The following is a 20,949-nucleotide window of genomic DNA, read 5'->3' on the forward strand; positions in this document are numbered from 1 at the left end:
CCTTGTGCTTACTTCTGATACTTATGATGTGGGGAACTGAGAGCTATTGGCCATCAAGCTGGCCTTAGAAGAGTGGCATCACTGGTTGGAGGGAGCTGCCCGTTCGTGGTTTGGACGGACCACAAAAACTTGGAATACATCCGGTCCGCAAAACGACTCAACACCAGGCAAGCTAGGTGGCCTCTGTTTCTCACCAGATTCCAATTCACAATCACCTACAGACCCGGCTCTCGTAATGTCAAACCCGATTCCCTCTCACGCCAATTTCCCACCTCCGAAGACGCTGCTCAGGACGCCCCCATTCTTCCTTCCACGTGTGTTGTCGGGGCAAAAACCTGGGAGATTGAGTCAGCTATTCGAGAGGCCCAACGAACGGAACCGGACCCTGTACGGGTATGGGTCCCCCGGGCCTACTCTTTGTTCCCTCTACTGTCAGATCACGAGTTTTGCATTGGGCTCACACGGCCAAGTTCACCTGCCACCCTGGGGTCCACCGCACCATTACCTTCCTCCAACGCTTCGCCTGGTGGCCGTCTTCAGCTAAGGACGTCCGCGAATACATTGCTGCCCCTCCTACATGCGCTCAAAACAAGAGCGTCAATCAGCCATCTTCCGGCCTTCTCCAACCTCTACCGACCCCTGGCCGCCCGTGGTCACACATTGCAATGGACTTCATCACGGGCCTCCCTTCCTCATCAGGTAACTCAGTCATCCTTACTGTCATTGATCGTTTTTCGAAAGCTGCTCACTTTGTCCCCCTCCCCAAGCTCCCCAGTGCTTTAGAAATAGCTCGACTCCTGATTAACCATGTCTTTCGCCTTCACGGAATCCCCACGGACATCGTCTCTGATAGGGGGCCGCAGTTCACATCACGGGTCTGGAAAGCATTCTGCAACGCCCTCGGAGTGCAGGTCAGTCTCTCCTCTGGTTTCCACCCTCAGACTAATGGCCAGAAAGAACGGGCCAATCAGGAACTCGAGGCGGGCCTCCGGTGCTTGGCATCCACCAATCAGACAACTTGGAGTGAGCAACTCCCATGGGTTGAGTATGCCCACAATAGTGTAACAGGTATTACAATTAAATAATATGAGATACGCATTAAAATATTGTCTCGACAACTTTGGACTAGTATCAGAAAGTTCTAGGTAAGACTATGGAGCCTTGAAAGGATCAGCAGAGAAGGCACCACACAATGATAGATAAGATGTGATTTGAATAGAAACTGTATTGAAAGTTGTAAAGTTTACTGTCAGGGGTAGACATTTGTTCTATCACAAGTAAGAGAAATAAGACACTACAGACCAACTCAGAGAGTTTTAAGAACGTGCGCACGGGTGAATGTCCCTGAGAAGACACACACACCGATTGCAGGCTTGCTTGCTTTATTTATAGGACAAAGCAGGTTACATAGTACTTCCTCTTCTCTGAGAAGTTGGAGAGAGGTTAGACGTTAGCTCAGTGCTTATCTGACTTCACACCCACGCACTCTGAAATAACGAATACAGAAATATATCATGCTTATCTGACATCTCACACACTGAAGTAAGGAATACATCATTGTTCTCTTTAACAATAAGCTTGGTTATGTTGAAATATATGAACACTTGAATATAAGGCACACTTGATTATATTGTATTATGTAAAAAATCTTCTTACATTTACAAACCCTGCCTGTCTTCCTACAGTGCACAAACGCACATTAAAGGGCTCAAAAATAAAATCAAAACCAAACATCCTCTTTAAGGAAATTCTCCAAAGAGTTTTAATTAAAGAGCTTCCTCTAAATTAGAGATCCCTGTCTGTGTGTGGTGTGTGTGTGTTTCTGTCCACTGGTTCTAACACTACCCGTGTCAAGGGTCGCTGTGTGGCAGGCAGGATGAGGACCCAAATGCAAAAACTCATAGACACGGGGATGAACTCGAGAAACACAGCTTTAATGCTGGCACGGCAGAATACAGGAAATACAGAACTAACTGGGAAAAAGTAAACTAACACTCGCAGGAAGACACAGGAAGATCCACACAACATGAGGGAGAACGCGACACAGAACTGAGGGAGACGCAGACATAAATACACAGAGGGTTAACGAGGGAAGTGGGAGCACACGGGGAACACAGGTGACACTGATAATAATCACGAGACATGGCAGGAGTGAACACAACACTGACGGGAGAGGTGAAACAGGAAGTACAGAGGTTCAGACAGGAGGAGAGAGAGCACGAGTAGAACACCAACATAACGGGCAGGGGAGACACGGAATAAACACGAAAGGGGACGAGGGCTCATGAATACACAGAGGGGCACACAGGGGGTAAAAGCCATGAAGGGAAAGCACTCAGGGAACAACACAACAGGGCAACTCAGGAAACAGAGCCTAAACAGGGAACTGAATACAAAGACACATGAGAACTAAGAATACTGGGCCAACATGGCCCAGGATCATGACAACCCGGGTAGATTTTTAAAGTGTTAGTCTTATCTGTGTCAAGGAATGTAGTTATAGTCCTGAGGTTCGCTGAAGATGGATCCCACGGCTGGCCACACCGTACTCTGGTCCGTCTACAGTCACTCTCTTGGGATTGGCTCGCCACTGAACCCACAGGGTTCAGATCTCGAATGATCCAGTCCTGGTCAAAAACCAATCTATGCACACAGTTCAGAGTGCATACATTACTATTTTATCTATGCTTCTTCCATCACTCATCTTTCAGTCAAGTATTGCTCAAGTATAACAAATTATTTTAGTTATACAATGTCTCAACCATCATGAAATGTATAAAGCCTTTTTAAAATCTAAAACTTAAAATTGTCCGTAGCCTACTGTTGTTACCACTGTCCTGTTTGAAATGGATACTAACTAGCTAACTGACTGAATGCCCATTAACCTTATAACTCCTGTTGTGTGTGTGTGTGTGTGTGTTTGTGTACAGAGAGACAGCCAGGTTCATAATGGATATAAGGAAGTTTTTTCAAAAAAAGGAGCCACGTTCAGGTAAAAGTGTAAGATCAAATGATCCGTCAATCAAGAATAATGTTGGATCAGTGTTTCAATGTTTATATCTTTTATTAGATGTTCATGTGGTTTGGTTATTTGCCTTTTGGTTGAAAGTACACATACAATCTGGAAGTTGTGTTCTCCCTATAATAAAGCTGCTATACAGAATCTGCTAAACAAACTGGGTTGAAACATTTTTGACCCTCTTTAACAACATTCCAACATAACATTGTAATTGATTGGGGAGATTAAAATTAATGATATATTTTTATGTGGTTCAGCCACAACTCTACTGAAACCTCAGCCAGTAATAGGTAGGCCAACTTTTGGACCATCCAGTTGTCTGTATGACTGCCGCAGTATGTACATCACATTTGCACACTATCAGAAACTGCCAAAGAGCCCTGGTGGAGTGAGGAGCTGTAAAGAGAAGCAGATGCTCTGTTTATATTCTAAAAATGTTTTAAGCTAGCTTGTTTCAAAGATTCTGTACAGCAGCTTTAAATGTTTTCCAAAAGCACACATACACTTAACTTATCAGTGTTTCTCAAACTTTTTACAGTGTGTACCACCTGATAAAAATGTCAAGCTCTCCTAAGTACCACTATGAAAGCATGAAACTCATAAATCTTACAACACAAAATTAGTATTATTAAATTAGTAAAATTAGGGTCTGCAATAAAGATTTTTTTCATACATTGTATAAATTCTACCACAGGCAAAGTTGCCTCCATTTTTATAGTTTTTATTAATATTTGCAATAATTTATTTGCAATAATTCTGTTTTGGGAGTGTTTTTTATGTGTCTGCATTATATTATACATACACATTAAAAGTGAATCTCTGTCCAAAAAATGCACTCAGTTTACTTTTTACTCACTATGAGCATCATTCATAATTCTCCCCCAGTAATTAAGGTTAGGATATGTATTTTTTCTATTCCAATCCATTCTTCTTTTGCAGCATTTAAATAAGCTTGATCAGATTTCATGGTTTTGTTACAGACTTTTCAAAAAAGTGTTTTGCTTTTCTTTCACAAATGTGGGGATTAAATTGTGTTAAAATGTACAAAACAGTCATGTCATGTTTTGTGACGAGGACCCAGGTACAGAGAGACTTGATGAATTTAAGAATCTTATATTAATAAAGAAATTTGCAGACTTGCACAGAGATGGTAAAATTATGATGACTGATAACGGAGATGAAGACAACAGACGATGAGGACAGGGAGGAACGGGGGTTTAAATGCACCAAAGTGACAGTCAGAGAGAACTCGGGACAACATTTACGGATGCAGGGACTGACAGAGACAGGTTTATCTTTCCTGGCTGGGCAGCTCTCTGGGTGCTCAGCACCCCCAAATCTCTGATCCTAGAATCGCCCCTGAGTTACATCACACAAGGTTGTAGCGCAACAGAAAATATACCTTATATTTACCCTTTTAAGAATAAATGAACTTGTAAGATTAACTCTCCCATATTTATCCCTCGCTTTTAACTGTTCTTCTTTTTAAGATATTTCAACTTGAATTATTTCTCAGAAAAATATATCAACTTCTTAAAACATTAATACTTCAACAGAGTAATGAGATCCCTCACATTTTATAATCACATTTTATGAACTTTTTGCACCTTTATCAAATGAATTAACTTCTAAGTCAACAAAACTGAAAGGGTGCATTTTAGCACTACATGACAATATTACTGCTTCTCCAATGTTTTGGAACACCTCTCTTTCCGGCCGTCGAAGGTGAGCACTTTGTCCCCTCTTTCCAGCAGCATCTACGGAGGTGTCGATGTGCCTGGAGAGCCACCAGGGCCGCCCTTCTTTGCACAGCTGATCGCAATAAGCGCCTGGTGGACCGTCACCGGACCCCCGCACCTGCCTACACCCCGGGACAAAAGGTTTGGCTGTGGACCTGATTTGTTCCGCTCCGAGCTGAGTTAAAGAAACTGTCTCCCACCTTCATTGGTCCGTTTGTTATAGACTCTCTGGTTAACCCGGTTTCTGTCCATCCCCGAAATATGAGGATCCATAACGTGTTTCATGTGTCTCAAGTAAAACCCTGCCTGTCCAGTCCTTTGTTACACCAAGTTTAAGTATCTCGGAGTCTTGTTCATGAGTGACGGGAGTGGGAGATCGACAGATGGATTGGTGCTGCGGCTGCAGTGATATGGATGCTATACCAGTCTGTTGTGGTGAAGAGAGAGCTGAGTGTAAAAGCGAAGCTCTCAATTTACTGGTCGATCTACGTCCCTCCCCTCCCCAATGGTCACGAGCTGTGGGTAGTGACCGAAAGAACGAGATTGCGGATACAAGCGGCAGAAATGTGCTTCCTCCGAAGGGTGGCTGGCCTCTCCCTTAGAGATAGGGTGAGAAGTTCAGTCTTCCGGGAGGGGCTCAGAGTAGAGCCGCTGCTCCTCCACATTGAATGGAGGAATGGATAAGCAGATGGATGGATGGATGCTCTTTGTGGATTACAGCTCAGCTTTCTATACAATCATCCCGGATATCCTCTTCACCAAACTGGTCACTCTTGGCCTTTGACTTTCTCACCAACCGGCCCCAGACTGTAAGACTTGGCCCCATCTCTCCTTCACTCGCATGCTGAGCACTGGCTCCCCACAAGGCTGTGTGCTGAGCCCCCTCCTGTATTGTCTCTAAACTTAAGACTGCAGTTCAACCCACAACAACAACATCATGATCAAGTTTGCTGAAGACACCACATTAGTCAGACTTATCTCAAAGGGAGACGAGTCAGACTACAGAGAGGAAGACCTGAAGTTAAATGGTAAATGGACTGGTTCTTATATAGCGCTTTTCTACTCATCTGAGCACTCAAAGCGCTTTACACAACTTTTGCATTCACCCATTCGCACAAGCACATTTTTCTAAGTGCTTTTATAGCTAACATTCACACACATTCATACTCCGATGGATGCATCGGAGAGCAGTTTGGGGTTAGTATCTTGCCCAAGGATATTTGGCATGTAGACTAGGGGAAGCCAGGAATCGAACCACCAACCTTCCGATCTGCTCTACCACCTGAGCTACAGCCACCCCCAGTCGACATCATAGTGTTCAGAGAAAAAACAAGCACTGACTATTATGAAAACCAAAGAGATCATTGTCGACTTCAGGTGGCACAGCACTGACTTAGGCCCCCGATACATCAACAGTGATGGTTGGAGAGGGTCCACACCTTCCGGTTTCCAGGAAGCACAAACTGGACTCCAACCTGCTGCTGATCTTCTACTACCTGTCCATTGACAGCCTGCTGACATACTGCCTATAAGTAAGGTACGGCAGCTGACCAGATGGGAACAGAGTGAAGCTTCACAGTGTAATCAAGGCAGCACAGAAGATTATTGGCTGCCCTCTCCCCTCCTTGGCGGACATTTATTTCACCCGCTGCCTCAACAGAGCAACAAACATCATCAAGGGCAGCTCCCACCCAGGTTTTGACCTGTTTGACCTGCTTCCCTCAGGGAAGCGCTACAGGTGCATCAGCACAAACACTGACAGACTTAGGAACAGTTCCTTTGCAAAAGCCATGAGCACCCTGAACTAACACATGAACCGATGACACAGTTTCACCCCCCAATTCAAGCCTCCCCTCTATACACAGAATATACAAAAACTACCACTACTGTGCAATATTTAATTTATGTCAAATACCCCACTGTAAATATAGATATTGACCTGCTCATATGTATACAGTGCCACAGAACTGTGGACCTCACCCCCCTTTCTTCTTTTCCACATGTCTGCACTGGGTACGAGATGCTCTCAATCTCTTTGTACATGTGTATAGTGACAATAAAAGGCATTCTAGTCAATCAGTTTAGAGGGTCAAGAACAGCAGGGAGAGAACACGCCTATTGAGGAGGCCTTTGCTGGTAGTTTGTGTGGGATGTGGTGCTTCTTGGCCTCACCTGCTGCTGAGAAATGAGCTACCAGATTTGTATTTTATTTTTTTGCAACTGTACACATTTATTTCTTACTATTTAACAGATTTCTCATTTCTTTTTACTTAATACAGTAAAAAGAAACATTTTGTCATGTAGAAAAACTGATTTGCACTGTACATCTTCAGCTTCAACTTTCAATCCTTCAAACAATGGAAAAGCCATTTAATTGTACAAGTGTTAAGTAAAAACGGATTTCATGTTTGATTAAGCAGAAATTCAAAAACTGGTCCAGTTGCTAAAACCTCTGACTGTTTCAATAAGTGTTGAAGAGAAAGAGGATAAACTGAGAAAACTACTAAAACTGCTTCACATCCATGTGGTTGTGGATCAGATTTATAAGACAGCATAATATCAAAATAGATTGACACTCTGATAGTGCTGCCACATCTAAAACAGTTTGTCTTTTAATCCTTTTCACATGTGCAGTCTCCACGGTGCCTGTTATTTCCTTGAACGGTAATGAGAAGAAAGAGAGTGAAATTTACAGCCTTTCTACATATCAGTGTTTTTTTGGTAATTAGGCAGGTGACCATCAAAAATACATTTAGTGCAAAGACATCTACAAAATGTAAATCATCTGGGAAATGCAGATAAATAATAAAACATCATATCCGCTCACATCAATAGACATGTTTTCAGACAACTCCAAATAAAACACAAATTTCAGTAAAAATTAAACATTTTTTTGGACTTATTTTAAAATGGATGTCAAACAATGGGTGTGACACTTAGCTGTGTGTGAAACTATTTTCTGATCGAATAAAACAAAAATTTGTTCTTTTTAAAATAACAACACTATAAAATTTTTTCCGAATTTTGGTCAGTTTGAAACCGTAAATCAGAGGATTCATAATAGGAGGAATGACAAGAAATTCTATTGCTACAAAGTTTTGAAGGGTCCGAGGCAACTCTTTCGAACCCAGTCGCATACTTATAACATCAGTAAGTACTGCCACAACAAAAGTAAATAATGAGACGAGATGTGGGACACATGTTTGCATGAACTTTGCTCTGTTTTCTATAGACCTGAGACATGTTTGAATGATATACATATAGGACCAAACTATAAAAGCACCATGAAGAAAATAAATAATTATTGTAATATTTGCAGATATAGCATTGATTGCAGTTTGTGCTGGGAAACAAGCGAGTTGAACAATACTCCAGTTCACACAGAAGAGTCTGGAAATATACGGGCTGCATAACTTCAATCTAAATGTTAGAAAGGTATTCACAGCCATAATGCAGAAAGTTGTGAACCACAAAAAACATGCAAACCTTATGACTCTTTGCTTTGTCATGATAGAGTGGTACTTCAGTGGCTGACATATGGCCACATATCTGTCATATGCCATGAGTGCAAGAATCGACAGTTCACCACAGATAAAAGAGTAAACTACCTGATTCTGAATAAGGCAACCGTAATATGAGATGAGATGAACATCAGAGAGGAGATCCCAGAGAAATCTGGGGTAGAAACCTGCTGTTCCATAAAGTGCATTGATGCAAAAGACACAGAGCAGAATATACATTGATTCATGGAGGTTGCTGTCCAAGATGATGATCACAATGAGAGAAACATTGACGAGGCAAATGATGCAGTAACACAACAAACTGAGGAAAAAGAGAACAAACCTGTGACTGACTGTTTCATTGAAACCTGAAAGAAAAAACATTGATATTACAGAAACATTATTCATTGTGATTGAGAGATCTAAGTGAAGCCTAGTCGCTCACTGTATCTGTTCTCCTCTCTCCTCTATCAGGTACAGATAACAGCAACACATGAGCTGGGATTTCAAACCAGCCAATCATTGATCTGGAATGAAAGCTCACAGCTTTGGAAAATCACAGGGGATTTAATATGTATCATGTACTAAACACATAATAAAACAAACCTGCAGGTTCTTGAAAAAGAAATATTAAAACGTTTTAAAATTTTTGTTCTGATATCAAAAGTTTTTAAGGTAGACTGTTTTCTTGGATTTGGTAAATGTTTAAATATGCAATTGTAACTCTCTGGTGCCACCTTAAAACCTGTAGTCTGTAATAGGACATGATGTCGTCGGTAAACAGGAAGTAAGTCTGTGAATTAAGGAGAAGGCATGTGCAGCATGGTGGCCTTAGCCAGATAAATCCAGTGGCATCCACATACATCCTATGCCTTTGGTAGCATTGTGGGTATGTATAGACTTGTTTTATATTTTATGTGCATGTATAGACCACTTTCTTTCAAGTAAGTTCATTTTTCTGTAAGTTTAATGATAAAACCTATCTTGTGCAGTTTAAGCTAGCAATTTCTTATGGAGCTAGTTAAAGGGGAATGACAAACGAATTGGAGGCATTCATTATAGTAAGACTTGTTAAAATCATAATTTGAATTTGTATTTGACTTAAAAAGGGAAGTAATTCATATGAACATTGCATGTTGACATATTAAAAAACTGGGTTAATATATTTTCATCGTTATATATGTACATGGTGAATAAGTACAGTGATTATGCCTTGTACTGTTTGTTACAGTTTCACCTTTCCCTGTGTCAATAAACCTGTGAACCGGGAATCGTGTCATCAGAGTCTTGATGTGGGGAAGGAGTTTAGCTGACTGCCCAACCATAGCAGAGGCAGTACAATTTTATTAAAAAAATGCTTTCTTCATAATACTGTTAGGAATTTCTTACACATATGCCAATTAAACATAATTGTCCAGGGCTTGTTGTGGTTTCCTTTTGGTTTTTGTTTGTAGTCTTTCGTAGTCCAGTCAGATCGTTGTTGCTTCAGTGATAATGATCAGGCTCTCTGCCGTTTGCTGAAGTCACTAGAAAGACAGTAGAAGTTCTTGTGAATGTTGCTTTGTCTTTGCCTCTTAGTAACTCTGTGGAAAAAAGACTTGTTTGCACCTGTTACCTGTTACTTACCTGTTACTCTGCCATCTGCTCACTCTCTACCTTTCCTATTCCATAAGGGAAAGATTCCAGCCTGCACTCCCTCCTTAGTCCATTCTGGAAAAGTGATCAAGCTCCTCAAAGCAGAACTCCACTCATGAAGCCTCAAGAACCCAGCTATTTCTCCAATTTTCTGCAGTGTGATGTAACCTTACCCTTACACAAAACACATGTTGACTGGTTGGTCAGTCACCCATGAAACCTCCAATAGTTCCATAAGAATGGAGACCTGGTCCAATGTTTTGTAGACTTTTGTAGAATCTACAAATTCTTCTTTCCAGCAATGTGATACTGTTTGTGATGCAATGATTGACTGGAAGTTTTTTCACATTTCCTAAATCTTCGCTGATAAGCTTCCAGGACAAGCTCCTATGTTTGTAACACAGTTTTCTTTACAATTTCATAATTAAACAACCGACAAACTGGTATAAACCTCCTGGGCTTTACCGACCAGTTTACGGTATAATAAAAGCAGCCAAAACACCTTGGGACAACTTGCAGTTGTTGAAATATGAACCAACTTTGTCTTCACGAAATGGAGGGACTAGTTGAATGTGCTTTGTGATGTCAAAACATATAGAAATAGTGGTGGATGTGCTGGGATGACCACACACAGGCATGGAAACAACACGTGAGCTTTTCTCTAAGTCCAAAGCCAAGGCATAGCTTGCATCTCAAGTTGTTTAGTGCGGGCCTCCATCTGTTTTACACAGAGGGTTAAGCAGAGATCCTCAGTGGACAAAGCTGTTTGAGGGTCCCCAGCTGCATCATTCAATAGAAGGCACTTAGATAGAAAGCGCATAGAAAAGAGTGCCTCTGCGAATATGTGTAAATGAATGAATGTGGCAAGTTGTGTAAAGCGCTTTGAGTGCTCAGACTAGAAAAGCGCTATGTAAGAACCAGTCCATTTACCATCAGCCTGCACGCTAGCAGGGAGCATGTCAGTAGCCTCCGGCACTTTGGCATCCGGTCCCAGTTTAGTCCTGTCTGGGGGTCAGGTCATAGCAGGAATGAGGCACCTGCTCCAAGCAGGACCCAAGCAGCCACAGGAGACAATCTTCTGTCACTACATGGTTTTATTTATAGAAAGGGAAAAAAACAACAACCACACAGGACAGTCAGCACTTCAGGGTGAGCCGAGGCCAAAATAATAAACAAATAGACAAAATAATAAACACGGGGAAGCAAGTAAACCTCTGTCACAGGCAGTTCTCCAGGTACCGCAAAAACAAGTATATATGACAACGGCTATAACACTATGCCTTTATGGTATACTCTGAAATAAATATTTTTCATTGCGATTTACGATTATCCCCCTTTGTTCTTCAGACACTTTAAATGATCTTGCACATATATAAAACTGGTCAGAAAATCCAGTAAAATCACCGAAAACTTTTACAGGTAAATCTGAACAAGCAGAACAAAGATGATATCAGGTTTTTCCTCTTTTATTTTACTTATGAACATAAAATGTCAGTGAAGTTTCCACACAGAGTGCATTTTGTAATGGGTGTTAATCATTTGCCTTAGACGAATTCTCTGAGATATATAATTTGTAAATTACATGTAAAAATAAAAAAAAATTTATTTTTTAGTGCCAAAAAACTTGAAATATAAAAAGATTTAAGGCACAAAAAGCAACTTCCTATCACTCAGTGTCATGATGATGCAACAGTTCAATAATAGTTTCTTACCAATTTAAAAAAAAAACAAAAAATATGTTCTCTCTCTGTGAAATGCTCTTAAACGGTCAATGTTTAATTTTTAATTTACAGTGCATATTGGAGTCGGCCTGCATAAAATTGTTTTAGATGATTTTATATCATTTGGTCTGAAATTTAACTTTGACCAAAAGTGAACATGTGTGTGATAAATGTGGAGCTGTATGAATTCTATGTGACAGAGCTGTTAAAGTGTGTAAAATTAACAAAATGCTAATTTTATCATTTGCTGGAGAACATCACATTTATTAATTATTCCCTTTTAAAAGTAATATGTTGTCCATAAACAAGAAAACACATATAATGAATTTACACATTTTTATTAATAATATGTATGAAGCACATCACAAATGTTTGTTGTTGTTGTTTTTAACTCAACTCTTTATTTCAGTTTGTTTTTCTGAAACAGTCACAGCACAGGAACATGCGTTAATATAAATGCTGAAACATGAATCTATTCGCATTTACTCACATATTAAAATAAAGTCATTCTTAGCAGAACCATAATCCCTATTTAATTCTTTTAAGTTGATAATAAAATAACCTTTTTATTAGAAACGGCACAGATTCTTTTACACTATTTTCTTTGTCATATGACATTTATCTAATTAGGCATGATAAGTTTCTTAGGATACACTTTCTAATTTCTGGTAACTTTAAACCATACATGAGAGGATTTAAAATGGGGGGAATCACAACAAACTCCAGTGACAGAATGATGCCCAGAAATGGATTCAGCTCTTCAAGGTCAATTCTGCTGAGGGCAACATCACAAAACACAGTAATGGAATAATTGACAAAAGTAACAATGTGTGGCAGGCAGCTCTGTATGACTTTGCTCTTGAACAGTGACGAGCGCTTCCTACAAACCAGGAAAATTCGCATATATGTATACAAGACAAAAGCAAGTGGCAGAAACACTGTGGTTACGCTCACAAACATGCCAATAATATTATTGATCACTGTAGGGACACATGACAATTTTACAACAGGCCAGTTGGCACAAAATACCTTAGGTATCTTATTGCCACACAGTGGAAGTCTGGAAGCCAAATAAACACAGGCTGCAACTGAAAAGGCTGGATAGATCCATGCAAAAGCGAGCAACTTGGAGATCACCCTTGAAGTTAGTTTGCTGTGGTAATGCAAAGGCTGGCATATAGCAACAAAGCGATCATATGCCATTATGCCTAAAATAGTAAGCTCATAGGATGCATAGGTGTAAATGATATAGATCTGAGTGTAACAAGCCGAACGTGCAATCAAGTTTGAGTCAGACAGAAGATCTCTTAGAAATCTGAAGAAAAATCCACCAGAGCCATACAGAGAGTTAATTGAGAGGCACATAATAAAAATATACATAGGCTCGTGTAAGGTTTTCTCTCTTGATATTACCACTATTATGACAAGATTCGCTGAGATAATAAACGTATACAAGAGTAAAAACAAAACAAATGCCGGATAGCGGAACTTTCCTATGTACACAAACATCGTCAGATTAAAATATAGTGGATGGGAATTGTTTTCCATTTACCCCATAGGCAATGGGCAGTACCACAGATGAGCAACAGAGAACAACACAATTTAACAGAAATATTTTCAAACCAACCAATTATGTAAAACAACAGGTTAAAAATATTTGTAATAAATCTGGACAAGTTAGAAAATAAACAACTTTTAGTCTCAGTTATATTTAAAATATAAATTCAGCGTTTCTAAGCCTCACCACAACTGAAAGTCCTTTGTGTTGTCAGTGTGTGTGGTCTGTGGAACAGCAGGTAACCACTGAGGATTAAGAGCAGTGCTGAGCGCCTCTTTATGATGGCAGCTGACAGTCATCGTTCCATGGAGAATCTAAAACAATGATAGTTTACTTTATTGATGATTGCACTTGTGTACAAAAATACAAATAAGTACACAGTATTATCATGATTCACTCACCAGACACTTTCTCAGTTACACCATGTTCATATCCAGTTTGAGCCTTTTTTTAACTTCAAAAATGCCTTAATTCTTTATTTTAGAGGTTCCATATTAATATGATAGCATCACAGAGTTACTGCAGGTTTGTCTGCTGCACGTCCATGATGCAGAACCTGCCATTCCACTGCATCTGAACAGTGCTCTTATGGACTGCAATCTAGTCACTGTGGAGGAAACCAACATGATCCCGTCTTTGTGACATGGCATGTTAACCTGTTGGAAATACCCATCAGAACATGAGCACACTATGGTCATAAAGGGACGGACATGGTCAGCAACAATTTGCTTGGTAAGTTATGATGGTATCAACCCTGGTCCAAGTTCCCACTGCATTAAGGCTGTTTGTGACAAGGATGACGCATGACAGGTCCAGAGGTTTGATTTGAGAGCCAACTTTATTCACACAGTGCGGCCTGCAGCTCTCAGCAGCAGGCCGCACACCACACACACCAACAACCCTGAATCCCCGTGTCTCTAACTCTCCGGCCAGATTGCGGATGCCGTGCAGGTGTGTCCGCATGGCACCGCAGACCACGCCCCACCACACTGTTGTCTTTTTCTGTGTTTTGATCTTGTTTAATTAAATATAAACAAGCCTCTAAAAATAATCAGTGGTGATTGTCAGCTCGCTGGGGTTTTTGTTGTTGTTGTTGTTGTTTTTTTTAGCAATATTCGTTTGTGTCTTTAAGCTAAATTTTTAAGACCAGGGCCCTATTTCAGGAAGCCGGTTTAGTGCAGACTCTGAGTAAGTATACCCTGAGTTAACGAAAACTCTGGGTTTCCGGTTTCACAAAGCGAGTTTAGATTAATTCTGAGTGAGTCACTATGACGACACACTCCGTGAAGCTAACCTGCCCCCTAGCAGGTTTACTTCAACTAACCCTGACTTTCCCCGCCTCTTTGTCGGAAACCTGACTGTAGGAAGTGTCAGACATGGCGTGCTCCTTCCTTGAAGAGCCAGTAGATGTTGAAGCCCAAATTCTCCGCAGAGCTCTCCGCCGAGAGAGAGTGATTAGAGCGTGTTTGGACATTTTATCATTTCCTGATGATTTCCTGTGTGAACGTTACCGTTTTTCAGCACAATCTATAATTTATTTGAATAACATCCTCAGGCCTAATATTGCTCATGTGACACATCGCGGACATTCTCTCAGTTCTGTACATATTATTTGTATGGCACTTCGGTTTTTTGCAAACGGGAGCTTTCTGTATAATATTGGTGACGCTGAGCACGTTTCCAAGGCTACCGTCTGTCGGGCAGTCAGGAATGTTACAGTTGCACTGAAACGTCTCCTGTACTCGTTTGTGGTGTTCCCCGGTCATAGACCCACAAGATTTATCAAAGAGGGATGCCACAAAATTGCAGGTAGCAGGATGAACAAAACTTAATTCATGATGTGGTGATACTTGAACTACTACTTAAATTTTACATTTATTTTCAGGGTTCCCAGGCGTGATTGGCTGTATAGATGGCACTCACATTCCAATCATTGCTCCTTCAGTAAATGAAGGAGACTATGTGAACAGGAAGTCTTTCCACAGCATTAATGTACAGGTACATAGTTCCCTGTAGCATTTCAAACTAACAAATTATTTCAATATAGTAATGGATGCTAATTTGTGTTCCTTGCACTGTGAAGATCATATGTGATGCTGCCAACATTATCACAAATGTGGAAGCCAACTGCTCAGCCTCTGTGAGTGGTGGTGGTGGAGGACCCCCACCTGTTTTTCGGGCCTCCGCTTTTTTTCTGTTGGCTATAACGGGTCACATTTGAGCATACAGAGTAAGCAAATATGTACTTGTAATGTGCTCAGATAATTTCAATAAGTGCTTACAGAGGGAAAATTAATGTAGCCTCTAACTGCAATTGATTTACATAGGACACACAGACCAAGCACTATGGCTCATAATACAATTACACCTTACCTGTTTGGACTATATTTTTATATTTCATTTTTACTTGCTGCCAGGAACGTTTGGGGCCTGTTGGGTTGCACCTGCGCTCAAATCACATCACAAAATAAAATGTATAAAATAAAAAATAAAATAAAATATAATAAAATAACGTGTTAAATGGGTGGAAATCCCTAGATCAATGTTTAAATTAACACTCACGCATTGACTCTATGTTTTGCCATGCATGCTCCCTTTCTTTTGCAGCTGAGGCTGTGTTACTTTTTTTCCGCGGAATTTGCATGTTATCAGCATATGCTGCCATCAGTATTTTGGCCTCAAGCGCTGTAAAATACATTGACCGCGCCTTCTTTCCCTCCGTCTCCATGGTGACTCGCTTAATCTGTGCTCCACTAATCAGGGCTTTATGTATCCTCGTGCGCGCGCTTAACTTGGGGTTAAAGCAACTCCGCGTTGACTGAACTACTTGTTATCAGCCTTTCTGAAACCGAATATTCCGAGTTGGACAGTTTGGGGTTACTCAACCCTGAGTATCGTTTTTCACTCTGAGTTTTCTAAACCGGCTTCCTGAAATAGGGCCCAGGGGTCCGTTCTTCGTACCTCGCTAAGTAAATTAGCTGGATTTGATTGTTGACGATTTCGCATGATCCTGGATCGTTCGGTTCCCCGAAGCTCATCCGGGACTTGCTGCCATAGCAACAGAGCCGTAAGCGTAAACCTGCTCGGGAGCAGGTTTACTTTATGTAAACAGGATTAGATCGCGGCCACGCAGGTATGTCCGCTTCATGTATACGAAAGCAACAGCGATATTCCACCACTGTTTCACCATAAATAAATATTATCAATGTAACTAAAGATAATGCAGCACTTGATCCATTTATTGATTTCACACAGATACATACAGGTCATTTCCTAAAAAAGGGAAATGTACTATTAACATTCTATTACATGTATGTGATTATTACAGATGTAATTCAGATTTCAGAGTAGTAATTGCAAATTACTTCGTGTAATCAAGATGAGAGACCACGGCTATAAAAGCGAAGGTGGATTTGGGAAGTCTGTCGCAGTCATATCCTGTCCGTATACGCAAGCCACCCATTGCGGAAGGTGCAAGAATGATGAGAGTTTTCAGAATTCAGCGTATATTGCGGGATAGACAGAATCCTTTAGCTCAGCGCGACAGTGTGCTCATTGAGAGATATCGATATTCCCGTGAGGGTATTATTTACTTAACCAACTTGTTGACGAGGGGGTGCAGGACCACCACCTGTCTTTTTTTGCTCTGCCCTTTTCTTGGTTGTTGTTATAAACAAACAAACAGATTATTTCAGGGTCTCTTTTCAAGAGACTAAAAGCAATATAAGTGATAAATATTACCATTCTGTAGAATATTCTTATGTTTCACTTTTACCTGTTCCCATGTTCTAGTGGGTCCTGTTGTGGCTCTAATGTGAAAGGGGATATAATATAACATAATAAAATATAATGTAATATAATATTGGATAATATAGTGTAATATAATAGATTTACCCTACCGCCTACTGGTGTTGGCCAGAGGGGCCGATGGCGCGATATGGCAGCCTCGCTTCTGTCAGTCTGCCCCAGGGCAGCTGTGGCTACAACCGTAGCTGCCTCCACCAGTGTGTGAATGTGAGAGTGACTGAATAGTGGCATTGTAAAGCGCTTTGGGTGCCTTGAAAAGCGCTATATAAATCCACTCCATTATTATTGTTATTATTAAATTACTTACGAGTTTAATTTGTCAGCAACTTTCTGCAACTTTCTCTCTCCTTGCTTTTGCAGCCTTTGCAGTGTTCCCTTGCGTTTTAATTAAACTCTGAAACTCCTGAAATCCCTCAATCAAGAGTTCTTGCTCTGCTGCCGAAAAATACCGAGCGCGCTCCTTCGACATTTTCGCCGACCAATCAGAGGGTTGCCGATCAATGTTTCTACTATCGATGCTGTTAGGTATTTTAGTACCATGGGAGCATTTACTGGATATTGTTTTATAGTGACATTATGCAGGAAAACTCTGTCATTCAATAAGGCCCCTTTGTTTTAGTTATTTTTCTCTTTGACCCAAGAATTGATGTGTGAGAATCACAGGCTGGTACAAGGTTGAAATACCACAGAGATCACTCCCTAAGCTACATTAGTTTCTTAATCTTTTAGGAGATGCCTGTTGAAGACCAAATGGTTTGTTTCAGATTTCACTAATGTAAGAACTCTTTGTTTTGTGCCTTGAAAATATGTCGCTGAGATAATCACAATTGTAGCTGAACTGATACACTACACAAAGGATGCTTCTTCACCCAAGGGCAGGAAGACGCTGCCTTATCTTGGTCTGTACTGGTTTAAACTGATAATCTGCTGTCTCATGAATTTTACCCTCTATATAAACTGTTGTACTTGTGAATAAAGTTGAGTCAATTTGGGAAGACAACCTGAAGCAGTCTCTGTTTTCTTGTTCTCCCAAGCTGCTCCCGAGCTCGTACTAACACGCTGAATGGCATGCTTGAATATTACTTGAGAATATATTTGACTGTGTTACAGACTAAGGTACATTCTCTGCTGATAGACGTCCACGCCTCGAAGGAAGTCGATCCACGGATTAGGCCCTGGAAACCGTTTCCTTCAGATGCGTAGCCCCTTTTACGACACCCAGTGATCTCACATTACTTCATCCAGCTGTACTGATCGTCAACAGCAGGTGTGTTCGGGGAACCGGATTAGCGAGCTCACGGTTAGCGCGATGGTTTGGTCTTGGATGTGTCATTTGATCTTGGATGTAGTAAGCGACGTACGAAGAACGGGTCCCAGGGCCCTATTTCAGGAAGCCGGTTTAGTGCAAACTCTGAGTAAATATACCCTGAGTTAATGAAAACTCTGGGTTTTCTAAACCCGCTTTCTGAAACAGACTCCTAATGATGAAACTGCAGCCCATGGGCTCATGGATTGGAAGACATCAAATAGCTCAATGCTTCACTCTGAGGCAAAGATTTGAATTTGTACATGAAGCTTAGGATCAGGAATTTTTTATAGCAAGTAATCCAAACAACACAGCAACATATTAATGGCTAACCTCGTTCAGTCAGATGTTCTCTTGACTAAAGTTTGGTTCATTTTCAGCGACTTTTTTTGCCATATGATTGCATTTAGGCAGCACGGTGGCATGGTGGTTAGCACTGTTGCCGCACAGCAAGAAGGTCCTGAATTCAATTCCACCATCAGGCCGGGGTCTTTCTGTGTGGAGTTTGCTTGTTCTCCCCGTGTTTGTGTGGGTTCCCTCCGGGTACTCCGGCTTCCTCCCACCGTCCAAAGACATGCAGCTTGTGGGGATAGGTTAATTGGATAATCCAAATTGTCACTAGGTGCAAATGAATGTGAGCGCGAATGGTTGTCTGTCCCTGTGTGTTGGCCCTGCGACAGACTGGCGACCTGTCCAGGGTGTACCCTGCCTCTCGCCCTATGACAGCTGGGATGGGCTCCAGCACCCCCCGCGACCCTGAAAAGGATAAGCGGAAGCGAATGGATGGATGGATGATTGCATTTGTCTCTGACCATCAGGGACCCTGAAATTGACTTTTATTCAGTGGAAAGGAGATAACACTCATCCTCCATCTTTGCTGTCCTAATGTATTTATATTATCCTTAACACAGCTTTGTAGCTAGCCACCAGGTAGCACACCATTATATGCCAGCAAGCCCAACTTTAATAACCCTTCAAACATTGCTGCTGTTTAGTTTTTCCATCTTCATTTATGCATAAAGTGATTGCAGAACAGTACATGTTAGTCTCTTAGAAATCCATTAGTCAGAACATGGTACATCATCTTTAGATGGAGACCAGCGAGCTAACTTCCTGCTAACTTCTAATCAGTTAAGTCTCATAAATCCTCTTTTCATGGTTGTCTGGAGGTTCAACTTTGTTGTCACACCTGGGAGAGCAGCCAAACAGAATATTTTATTAAAGACGAAAGATTTTAGGCTGTTTAACTCACTGTTTGTTTAGGTTTGGGAACTGAAGAAGAGTTTGAACCTGGAAATGACCAATGACGTCAGAGGCCGCTGTATTTAAACACTGCCTCTGATTGGCTGACTAGAGATTTGTGTTAAAGAGACAGATTTGTGAGCGTGGGTAGCTAACTGCTGGTGATAGAAGCTGTTAAGTCAAACATGACTTTCAATAGCACCAGTTAACTTTTGAAAGGCCCAAGAGGGGGGGAAATAAGAGAGAAATATCCTGCGAAGATGACGTCACTTCCTGTTTTGCTGATGTGTGCTGTCACAATGCGATGACGTTTATTCCAATGTAGGAAGTGCCATGAGCAGCTGATCAAATCAGCAAAATGTGTTTGTGGATTGTAATGTTTTTGTTGTTGCCAGCGGTTTTTATGCGATTTTTCCAAAGTGGAAGGAAACCGCGGCCTGGGACAAGTTGAGTGCGTGATGTGTAAGTAAAACCCTCCGTTTTCATATGCAAAAAATTATTGCTTTAGCACGTTTTGGTTTCAATTCTGAAACCAAGATGAATTTATACATGATTGAAAAAAGAAAAATGTAGACAAAGGAAGGAACAGCTCATGATCTCAGCAGGATAAGCGTTTACAGACTATACTATATGCATACTGTGAAAGTAAATAATAGATGTTTTTCAATGGCCAAGTCAGTCACCTGAACTCAACCTCACAGAACATTTTCAGGTATTAAAACAAAAGTAAAGGCCTGACAGAGCCTCTCAAGGCTGATGTTCAGTAATCTTTGTCTGGGACTTTATTCCACATTTTAAAAACACAACTACTATTTAAACACAACTACAGTAAACAATTACTTTTGATCTTCTGAAATGGTGGACAGCAGTAAACATATATTATGTTGTTTTGGAATAACTGGGCTGAAATAACTGATGATGCTTATTTGGGAAGGACTTATCGGGTTCAATATTCCAAATCACATTTGAGGTCTCAGGTCCTTACTTTTAACTCCCTGTATGTGTATTTAGGTGGATAGAGTGATGCATAATGGAATACTAAAGATGGATTCATATGCATGAAGGATTTATAGGACAGACAAAATCTGTTTAATTTCAAACGTTTAAAACAACTTATCAAAAACACACACAGGGGCATGAATGATGCAAGGACACTGAAAAGAATTGCGTGAGTCCCTCGGCCCTTCTAGATGCCCATCACGGCCATGAACCCCCACGTGTATCTGCCTTAGGTGCCAAAACACAGAGCTTGGGTGATTAGTGTCAGTAAAGTGAACTTGGGTGAGCTGTAGTCAAATAACGTTTAATTCATCTCCTGGTTCAATGTTTGATGAGGCTGAAAGTAATGAGAACCCATGGGATGGCTCACTGCTCAAGTTGGAAATGGTCAACAGGTCATTACCTTCATTATCCCACAAGAGC

General features: G+C 40.9%; 2 protein-coding genes across 2 annotated transcripts; both read right to left on the reverse strand.

Annotated features, from left to right (window-relative positions):
• Positions 1 to 7,694: 7,694 nt before the first annotated feature.
• LOC146651615 (olfactory receptor 2K2-like) lies at positions 7,695 to 8,666 on the reverse strand. Its single transcript, XM_085384448.1, has one exon. It carries the CDS (start codon positions 8,664 to 8,666, stop codon positions 7,695 to 7,697), a length of 972 nt encoding a protein of 323 aa, XP_085240574.1.
• A 3,566-nt stretch (positions 8,667 to 12,232) lies between these two features.
• On the reverse strand, positions 12,233 to 13,162 carry LOC146651616 (olfactory receptor 4B13-like). The gene has a single exon (XM_085384529.1). It carries the CDS (start codon positions 13,160 to 13,162, stop codon positions 12,233 to 12,235), a length of 930 nt encoding a protein of 309 aa, XP_085240655.1.
• Between the last annotated feature and the right edge of the window lie 7,787 nt (positions 13,163 to 20,949).

The sequence above is a fragment of the Rhamphochromis longiceps genome, linkage group LG16, assembly GCF_057381845.1.
Source record: "Rhamphochromis longiceps isolate RC_006_pf linkage group LG16, R_longiceps_female_GT1.1, whole genome shotgun sequence".
NCBI classification, from domain to species: domain Eukaryota; kingdom Metazoa; phylum Chordata; class Actinopteri; order Cichliformes; family Cichlidae; genus Rhamphochromis; species Rhamphochromis longiceps.

What these genes read in the sequence shown, in the direction of transcription:
- LOC146651615 (XM_085384448.1), bottom strand. Translation starts at nt 8,666, where the DNA reads ATGAATAATGTTTCTGTAATATCAATGTTTTTTCTTTCAGGTTTCAAT.
- LOC146651616 (XM_085384529.1), bottom strand. Translation starts at nt 13,162, where the DNA reads ATGGAAAACAATTCCCATCCACTATATTTTAATCTGACGATGTTTGTG.